The 10921-nt window shown below is 36.0% G+C and overlaps 1 protein-coding gene across 2 annotated transcripts in view; it reads right to left on the minus strand.

The window, feature by feature from the left end:
* Positions 1-120: 120 nt before the first annotated feature.
* LOC309828010 (uncharacterized protein C6orf62 homolog) overlaps positions 121-10921 on the minus strand; it is a 14576-nt gene continuing 3775 nt past the window's right edge. For both annotated transcript variants that reach the window (XM_082663028.1, XM_082663027.1), the window contains exons 2-5: positions 10428-10604; positions 9281-9403; positions 5930-6064; positions 121-1484 (exon numbers count right to left, since the gene is read on the minus strand). In XM_082663028.1, coding sequence (XP_082519154.1) covers positions 1359-1484; positions 5930-6064; positions 9281-9403; positions 10428-10604 — 561 coding nt within the window. In that variant the 3' untranslated portion in view covers positions 121-1358. The remainder of the gene's footprint in view (positions 1485-5929; positions 6065-9280; positions 9404-10427; positions 10605-10921) is intronic.

Consider the following 10921-nt stretch of genomic DNA (forward strand, 5'->3'; position numbering starts at 1 on the left):
TTTAGCCATGTTTATAAACCCTCCTAAGGTCATCAATAACGGGTACCCAAGCGACTTAGAAGAAAAGTTACCACTTCGAGTTTTGTGTATTCACCTGAATAGTCAGGGAACTTTCACCTATTTTATTTAGGTTTTCATTTATTCAAATTCCAACCAGAAGCTAAATACAATTGGAAACTGGTAAGCACTAAGTTTTACTCCAAAGGAGTAGGATCATTCAGATTTACTCCGATAAAAGTATGCAACCCTTAAGCAAAGCTTTTCTTCATTTAAAAGAAAAATAAAACCAAAAACCAAAAAAATCTATACAGTAGTCTTTCCTTATGTTCATTGCACAAAATGAGTTCTCCTTTTAGAACTTTGACACTCAATGGTGTTTTTGTATGTTTTCACAATTTAAGATCCAACTTTAGTAACTTTTCTACTTCAAAACACCCTAAGTTTTCCTTTAGGGTGGTGTAAAAACCAGTATTTCTGCACAATTCACTGGAATTTTTTCCTTTATAATAAAAATCTTTTTAAAAACAAAAAACAAAACAAAAACCAAAAGGAAAGTCCTCTACCTATTACGGTTTCTGCAGCTATGAATGTATCTCTCAGTTTTATAGCTGCTTAGCTACTTCAGACTCCAGATCTGCTTTAATGTGTATAACTGAATCCACACTGAGCAGAATGCTCTTTCATAACAGCAACTTGGGGAGAGATCTGGAAATAAAATACATATATTTATGAGTACCAGGAAACAAACATGGCCCAGTAATATATGAGGCAAGAATGCCTACAATGAGATGCTTTTTTCATTTAATATTTCTTTCCCATGGTTGTATTTTCTTTTTTTTCTTTCTTTTTTTTTTTAAACAACCACTTCTGGTCATTAGAATGAATCTGACAGTGCTCTGGAACAATGTGATTATAACAAAGCTTTAAGTTTTTAAAATGTTATTTATACCTGTTACATTCACTTCTCACCCTCCAAATACTGATGACAGATGTCAAAGAGGCAAAAACCAGCACAAATGGAAAGACTATCAAAAATGAGTATCACCTTGTGCTTTCAGATACATTTAAGCATTTCAGTGTACAATAGTCCTTTCATTTCACATTTTTAGTAAGATGCTGATGCAGTGCAGCAAATATGCAAAGCATCTTCTTTCACACAGTCTGTGCAGAAGACATCTAATTTAAGTTCTGAGATACAAATGATAAAAAAAAAATCCAGGATGAACAAGTTTCAAAATGCATAGTGTTCTGTGCATGAGTCCATTTTCTTTAAACTCTGAAAGAATAAAGTGGTAAGAAAAAAAGAAAAAAAACTGCTGCTGCACTCTCTGATCTTCTCCATTTTGCTGGTCAGCACTCTATTCTGGCATATAAGGATGGAGGTGATCCTCTATGGTGCCAACTGCCCAGTGGGTAAGCTGCTCCTGGGGCAGGTAGAGGCAGATGCTGCATAACTTGAAGATTGTAGCTTTGTTTTTTGGAGTCTGGAAGGGGAAAATTTTTTTTAATATTCTTAATAAATAAAGACTTTAACATAAATGACCGATTATCACATGAAGTCCATCTCCCACAATTTATTAAGCACTTAATGGACACAGTAACAAAGCATACAGAGTAAGGGAAGAAATTATGGTTCCCATCCATAGGGACCTTAGCCTAAATAGGACAGAACCTTGCCATACAAAATATAGAGAAAACAGAGTAAACATGATTATAAACTAAATGTTTACAGAGTTTATGCAGAATAAAAAATTGAAAGTTAGGAAGGTCAAACACAGACTACTTGCTGAAAGAAATCAGGGTTAAAAGCATTTCATGGAGACAGATTTGAACAGAGGTTTGCAATCACATTTATATACAGAAAGACAGCAGATGTGGTGAAAGTAGATGGTAGAGAGATTAGAAATAGGTAAAAAAGATTTAAGTGTATCCTGGGGGAAAGGACTAGAAGGCCAAAGTATTAACAGTTAAACCAAACTCTAAGTATTTTTTAAAAAGCAGTTACTATTTTAACATCTAACATGTGATAAACAAATGCTAGGTGCTTTCACAAATAACCACTGCTAGTAAGTGGAAGACGAAATCTGAACCCAGAACTGCCTTCAAAGTTTTGCATCTTTTCACTATAGCACCTCTTAAAAAAAAAGGTGAAAGACTGCCTTTGCCAATGTCTGAAGCAGACTAGCTACCTACATATGTAAATGAACCTATACATATATATTTTTTCATTTTAACTTTTAAAACAACCTATGACTATTCAGACTCTAGGCATATGCCTCCATGCCATTGCGCATTCAAAGTTCTTTTTTGCTGTAGCCCTTATCATATATATTATATTAGGATATAAAGGACAGAAGATCTCTGCTAGATGATTTTTATCAAATTTCTTAATTTCTGGATTTCCTTAGCTATAAAATGGTAGTAGTAAGATCTATACCTCAGAAGACTGCTGTGAGGATTAAATAAGCTCATACACGTAAAGCTCTTAGTATAGAGTCTGGTGCATAATACAGTTGACCCTTGAACAACATGGGTTTGGGCTGCTCAGGTCCACTTATACACAAATTTTTTCCAATAAGTATACTGGGAAAATTTTGGAGATTTGTGATAATTTGAAAAAATAGACAAACCACGCAGTCTAGAAATTTCAAAAACAGTTAAGTGTGTCATGAATGCATAAAATATATGTACAGATGACCCTTGAACAACACAGGCGGTGGGGCACCGACCCTACCTGCAGTTGAAAATCTGCACAGAGTTTACAGTCTTCCCTCCATATACTCGGTTCCAGATCAGCAGATTCAACCAACCACGAATTCAACCAACTGCAGATCGTGCAGTACTGTAGTATGTATTTATTGAAAAAACTTCATGTATTAAGTGGATCAGCGCGGCTCTAACCTGTGTCATTCAAGGGTCAACTGCAGACCCTAGTCTATTCTTACACAGGCCTAAGGTGAGTGACATTTAAAATATAATTAATGTGTTAGCTTTCTACCTGTTTTATTGCTTTGCTTTCAAAGGATTACATTACCATACAGTATGCCTCTCTCACAACTGGAGAAGTAACATAGCCTGTAAGTGGCTTTTAAAAAAATGTTACAATGTTTCTAATACTGTATTATGAATATGCCTATAATACTGTATGCCATAAAACTTTCATAGTGATTCATTCATTAGCATTCGTTAGTGGACAGCTAGGCTACCAAGAAGCAATCGTACCGATTACAGTACGCTGTCATAAAGCAACCATACTGCACTTCTTCAATATCAATACATGGATCATTATACCTGTAAATAAATATGAATTTCTTTTTCACATTATCTTTTTGATGTCTAATGTTACTAATATAATTAGTAGATGTTACTAATATAACACCTAGTGTTTTGTATCATATAAAACAATATTGTAGTTACTGACAATTCATCTTGTAAATAAAATTCATAAACTTAGGTATCAATAAATACAGTATAGTACTGTAAGTATATTTTCTATTATGATTTTCTTAACATCTTCTGTTCAGCTTTATTGTTAAGAATACAATATATAACACACATAACATACAAAATACGTGTTAATCGACCATTTACATTATTAGTAAGGCTTCCAGTCAACAGTAGACTAGTTAAGTTTATGAGGAGTCAAAAGTCATATGTAAACTGTACAGGGGTTGGCACCCTTAACCCCTGAATTGTTGAAGCATCAACTGTATACTATAGGTGGTGGCCACCACTATTACATCAATTCCTTCATGAACTAGTGGAGGTTGATTCTTCCATATAATGCCAATACAGCAACACATCTCCAGCTTATGAAGATCGAGAACAGAACCTGAGTGGAAGAAGGGGACTAAGAGCACTGAAGAACAAATTAATCTACAACTAGCAGATACCAGTGATCCCAGTGTGCCCAGGACTGACTGAGGGGTTTCTAGGACCTGGGACTTTCCAGTATTAAAACCAGGACATTCCAGACAAACTGAGACTACTGGTCACATCCTACCTTCAACCCAAATTTAGCTTATGAGCTTATAATTTTCTTTTCATTAAAAGGATTCAAGCTGTTTGCTTCATAAAATATTAACACCTGACCTCGATACATAAAAAGAGATGATTTGTTAACTTATTTAGCCAAGAAACTCCTTCAATTCACTAGTCATTTCTATATAGTATTATTGACCTCATATATATTCACGTGAATATGAAGTTGCTACACTAGTGTATGTTATTATTAAATCTATGACTAAAAATCTGTTGTGGATTCCACAATATAAGTCAATAAATACCCTGCTATACAGTATTTTCTCAACAAGTAACTCAAATGAAAGTACACTACAGGCAATTAAAAAGGAAAAAAGAGTCAACTAAAAAGTATTCACCAAGGGCTTCCCTGGTGGCGCACTGGTTGGGAGTCTGCCTGCTGTGCAGGGGACATGGGTTCGTGCCCCGGTCCAGGAAGATACCACAGAGTGGCTGGGCCCGTGAGCCATGGCTGCTGGGCCTGCGTGTCCGGAGCCTGTGCTCCGCAACGGGAGAGGCCACAGCAGTGAGAGGCCCACGTACCGCAAAAAAAAAAAAAAAAAAAGTATTCACCAAAGGAAAGCTGAGGTAAAGAAGAAACTGAGAACAAACAGTAAGGCCAAAACCAAAAACACCCCACCTAAATTGTATGGTTCTTCTATCAGTTTTATCAGATGCTTCCAGTGAAATTAATCTTCTTTTTTTTTTTTTGCGGTACGCGGGCCTCTCACCGCCGTGGCCCCTCCCGTCGCGGATCCGGAGGCGCAGGCTCAGCGGCCATGGCCCACTGGCCCAGCCGCTCTGCGGCATGTGGGATCCTCCCAGACCGGGGCACGAACCCATGTCCCCTGCACCGGCAGGCGGACTCCCAACCACTGTGCCACCAGGGAAGCCCCTAATCTTCTTAATTCCCAGTTTTATTTGTACCTACACCATAATTACTTAACTTTTTACAAAATGGAAAATGTACAAGCTTCCCAAGTAGCCTATCAGCTCCTTGAAGGTAGCAGTATGATTCCCATTTGTATTTTTCTAGTACCTTGCATAGACTCGCTCTTAAATAAAAACAAAAATGTTCTACAATGTAATTAATAGTGTACTTTTAAAATAAGTCTTAATTTAAATCACCTTCTCAATGAGGCCTTCTCTGGTGACACCATCTAAGAATTCACACCCAACAGTTTATGTAATTCCCTCTTTTCTCTTAGCACTTATCACTATCTAACTATATATTTTACTTATCTACTTCTAGGTCTCCCACAATGGAATGTCAACCCAAAAGGAATTTCTAACTTGTTCACTGCCGTACAGTGCCTGGCACTTAGCGCTCATTTGTTGAATGAATGCTAAATAAATTGAAATGATGCCATTTTTAAAAGTTAATAACAAAGTATCGATTATCTACTATAAATTCTAAGTGATGATATTTAGGCTTAGATTGGTAAGAATAAACAACACTTTACAAAATAAAAATCAATTTGGAATACCTGGATTGCTATTTAAATTGGAAGTACTTATTTAAAACACATGTGGACCTTTTAAAAACAGATGTGCCTCATCCTTTCAGGTATTATTTAAAAGGTCTAGGCCAGTGCTTCTCAAAACATAATGTGTTATCACTTGAGGATTTTATTCAAAGTAAAAATTTTGATTATTGCACACTGGAATCATGACTTCTAAAAGCTCCCCAGGTAGTTCTAATATGCAGCAAAGTTTTGGGAACCACTGTTCTTGGTTAAGGTCAGGACGTCTGTTTCTTGGTTTTTAAGTAACTTCAAAATTAATGCCATGTTGAAGGAGCAAAACAGAATTAAGTAACATATAGAAAACAGTCTGCTAACCAATAAGCTTTTAAAATGAGCCCTTATGTGGTTTAAAAAAAAAAAAAGAAAAGTAAAAAACTGCTTACCTGCAAGTGCTGTCTGTCAATGAAGAGAAACACTGACTGGTTAGGATTGTTGACAACAATTCCAGTCTTGTCCTTTCGGCTCAGTACGTGCAGAAACTGTTTTTCATAGTCACCGTGATGAAACTCAAATTTGGCCTAATTAAGAAATATAAATGTTTATGTGTAACCACAAACATGTTATATACCACCTGAAACATCAACTGCACTCGTATGCATAGAGTTGTGCTGTTCAGTACGGTAACCAATAGAGGCTACTTAAATTTATATTAATTAAATGCAATTTAAAATTCAGTTCTTTAGTAGTACTAGCCACATATCAGTATGACCAACAGTCACATGTGGCTTGTGGCCTCCATTCTAACTAGTCTCTTGAGATACAGAAGATTTCCTTCGTCACAGAAAGTTCTACTGGATAGCACTTCATAGTTTGACCTTTAAGAAAAACTACACCAAACTGACTAAATCCTAATACTCAATGATTTTAAGCCAAATATCATAAAATCAGATTTTCAAACCCACTCAGCTCAAGACCCCTACCTTAGTATTTTAAGCCCAATGACACATCCCTTCTTGCTATTATAACATATAAGGAATACTGTAGATGGTTCTTGGAAATAAATCTATTTATATTCCAAATTCCAATCCCAGCTGCACATCTCACTACTTATACGACCTGTGCAAATCCCTTAACTTTTTAAGACTTAAAACAGGGCTCTAACCCATCAGTTAAGAGGAGTAAACGAAATGTAAAGCCCACACCTGAAATATGCTTCCAGTCCTCACAAGGATGAGCACCTGAGGATACAGGAACCCCTCAAATTTTTTTTTTTTTTTTTTGCAGTACACGGGCCTCTCACTGCTGTGGTCTCTCCCGTGTGGAGCATAGGCTCCGGATGCGCAGGCTCAGCGGCCGTGGCTCACGGGCCCAGCCGCTCCGCGGCACGTGGGATCTTCCCGGACTAGGGCACAAACCCGTGTCCCCTGCATCGGCAGGCGGACTCTCAACCACTGTGCCACCAGGGAAGCCCTCCCTCAAATTTTTAAAAAACGTTTTTATATGTATTTTTTCAGATGATTAAAAAAAAACTTTTTGTTATGAAGAACAGTTATCAAGTCAGTCATAATATTCTTTTAATCTTTTAACATGAGGAAGATTAACACAATCCTCCCACAAAATGTCTGTGAAGAGGCCAAATGCTAGGTGAAAACACCAGGCTAACGGGGAATTCAAGAAACGTGGAAACTTTAATCTGATATTTAGATAGTGAACTGTAAAAATGATTAGTAGTCCATTCAGTTCAAACAATCTTTATTCTCCTATTATGTCAAAGACAGCAGAAAATACTAACATGGAAAAAACATCAGTTCCTGCTATCTAGGATTTTACTACCCAGTAGTTTTTCTCATAAACCATAACGCAAAAGATGTTATGGTATCCCCTATGTACTATTGTATGTAAAATGTAATACTGAATTGTACCTCTGCACAATTCAAATATTTATTGAACTCAGAATACAAAAAGCATGTTATCAGATACTGAAAAATATGAATAAGACTATCTCAACCTTAAGGGACTCACATACTGCTGAAGAGGAAAAGCACACAGAAATATAAAACCTAACCTGCTTCAAATCTTTCCCCGAATAAGATGTGGTTATTTGTAAAAAACCTAAAATGGGTTCTTACTGTTAAAGTGCTATGGGAAGAAAGAATTAACAGAGTAGACAAGAGTGCAATATTAGGAAGTGATTTTGCATTGGGCCTTGAAAGATGACAGTAATTTTCCTTGGAGAAAATAGTAATGGTAAGTAATTTGGAAAATGCCGTTACAGGAAACAACCTACACAAACTCAAGTGTCAAAATCAAGACACTGCTCAAGAAAGAAAGCCTCAAGTGTTTCAATATGGCAAATATCAGGGTGGATGAAGAGGCCAGTAGAGTATCACACTGAAAAGAGATTTGAGTGAGACTGGAAAAGGCCTTGTCTGTATTTCTATGGCACTTCAGTTCTATCCTATTTGAATATCCAAAGATTTGGGAAGAAGCGGTCCACACTGAAAAGAAAACTCTCATAGGTACCATGTAAGAAATAATTCCCGGAAGAAAAGTAATGAATGTTTTGATAGTGTGATAAAGAGCTAACCTAAAGCAACGGCATAAGGGATGAAGAGGAAAGAAGAGATCTACTTTACTAGTACTTCTCTGTACTTCACAGCACTGTGAATACAATAGAACTGGATATTTTAAAACAATCTTTACTCTGGTTCCTATTAAATCTCACGACTGAAGTATTCAGATTTTAAACTGCTTCGAGTCAAAAAAAAAAAAAGTGTGAGTTAAAGTTTACTTTTCCTTTTCTCATCTATCTTGAGAGAAAAAACTATGTTATTTTTATTTAAAGCTTTTCAGGATATTTATGTATATTAAATTACTTCAGAGAAGTGTATTTGTTTTTACATTGTTACCTTATTTACTGCAGTAGAATTCTAAAATTATAAAGCTATTACCTATATCCTACTGCTTATATTCAGTCCGTAAGTTAACGTTTTATCATTCGTGGAGCTTTCCACAGTACAGGGTAGCGAATTAAACAAATTCTTTGTTTTTCTGATTGTTAAATAAGTATGCTCATTAGAAATTTACTGAAACACATACATATATTGAAAAAGGAAAAGTTAGCTATATCTGACCTAAAACTAATCATAATTAACACTTTGGTGGATCTTGTTGTACTTCCTTCCATTCATATATATATATATATATATATATATATATATATATATACACACACACTATAAATAAAATTAAATCATCAACACCCAGGTAAATGCCCTGAAATAAAGCACTAGAATTGTCAAGCACATCAAATGACAAGTCAAAACATAGCAAGATGTCAAGGAAAGTTAATTAAGAACCACTACTACATTTACTTTTCTCCTATAAAGTTTTTATGCAAATCAACTCCTAGAAAAGGGTTTAATTCATTTCTTAGATTCCTTTGACAACCAGGGTTAAGTATAAAGTATTTTAGGAGAGTGTGTGGTGCAGGGGAAGAGATTTTCTGAAGTTCATCTATGGGCTCCTCTATAAATAAACAAATGTCTACCTTAAAAGATTTTCTCTGACCATAATTTCAAGGACACACTGGATAGTTAGACCCACCTCATTCTCAAGAGATTCTATAATCCAAACGCTTCCTATTCTTGCATTACAACAGTCAAAAGGCGAGGAGGGACTCATGAAGTAAAACTTATTAGAGAGCATATTCCCAAAGAATTTCTTTAATTGGACCCTATTCTGAGTTTTCAACTTGTTTACATGTTCACCACACTTATTTTAGAATAAAATACCTGAACAGGCCTAAAAGGCTCATCAGATTCTTTCCACCGAGAGAACAGGAGACAGACAATTTTTTCAATATCATTCCGAGGCCAAAGAATGAAATCCATCTCCTGAGTACAGCCAATTACATCCTATAAAATGCCAAAAAAAATAAAAAATAAAAATTTACTTTCAAGGAAACAAAGCCGGAACAAGCAGTGTCACAACTTACAGGGTTTGACTACAGAAACGTTTTACAAGTGCAAAAGGTCCACTATACAGCCAACCCTTGAACAGCTTGGGCATGAAGGGCACTGAGCAGAGTCGAAATTTGAGCACACAACTTTATAGCCAGCCCCCCATACACCTACAGTCCTGCATCTGTGAATTCAACCAACTGTGGATTAAGTAGTATTGTATATGTATTTATTGAAAAAATCTGCTTATAAGTGGATCCTGGCAGTTGGTGCAAATCTGTGTTGTTCAAGGGTCAACCATGTATCACTTTATGTCTTTTATGAGGTTTGTATACAATTTGAACAGCTCATGACCTAATTCTAATTTTTATCTTATAGAGTCCACATAATCACTCAGTCCAATGTTTTTCACATCAAGATCTTAACTCAGTGCATAGTGAAAACTCCAACCGCAGCTCTAATTTTTTGTCTTTTTTTTTTTTTAAAGTCCTTGTACCATTATTTCCACTCTTCAAAATCAGAACTTCTAATATGAATCACTACCTTCTAATCACAGGTGAAATGCTATTTTTGTTGTATGCTGATTATTGAGGCCAACTAACCTCTTCCAGACCAGTATATGGTTATCTCCAGCCTCCCCAACAAGCCCACTAATCCCGGGGACCTCTTGTTCAAGCTTGCCTAGACTAACTTTCTTTCAATGAGCTGCAGAAGTTTAGCAAAATTCCTTACTTATAAGGGGCACGATGTTCTCCCCTGAAAAAGGAAATCCCAATGAACAGTAATATAAACCACGAACCACAGCAACAATGTACACAATTACCAACATAATAACACATAAGAAAGTTATCCATGCTTTATTTAAATTCCACTTTTAAAGAGATTTATGACCATAATTAACTACCCATTCTTAGGAGGAAGAAAAACCCAAGTTTAACTCACAAAAACCTACCAAAACCAAGACAAAAATAGAATTTACCCTTCTCATAGACTGGTATCGAGGAGCATGGAGCTGTACCACATCCTTCTGTAAAAGCTCTATGGAACTTTCCAAGGAATAGCTGGAATCTCGCACACCTTTCAGGATATTTTCTTCATAATTATTTGTCATGACTGGTATAACCTCAGACACTTCAAAGAGTGCTGATTTTTTCTTCTAAAAGAAAAAAAAAAAAGTGTATTAACCCAAAGGTACCACACTGTCTTAACACCCAGAGTTCATATTACAATGTCATGTACCTTTATTCTAACCCAGCAAAATTCTTAACTGATGTAATTTTTGTACTGAAAACACAGATTTCCAAATAGGTGGATCCTTCTGTTCTTCTCCCAACCCCCTTACTCCTCTACCACACACAAACAGGCTATTATCAGAATGTTTTAACTGCATGGTTTTATAGCATTATGGTAACCATAGCAAGTACTTATTTTAGACAATATTTCTTAAATGGTGTGAGAAACAAACACCAGATA

The sequence above is a fragment of the Grampus griseus genome (assembly GCF_964374135.1).
Source record: "Grampus griseus genome assembly, chromosome: 10".
NCBI lineage: Eukaryota > Metazoa > Chordata > Mammalia > Artiodactyla > Delphinidae > Grampus > Grampus griseus.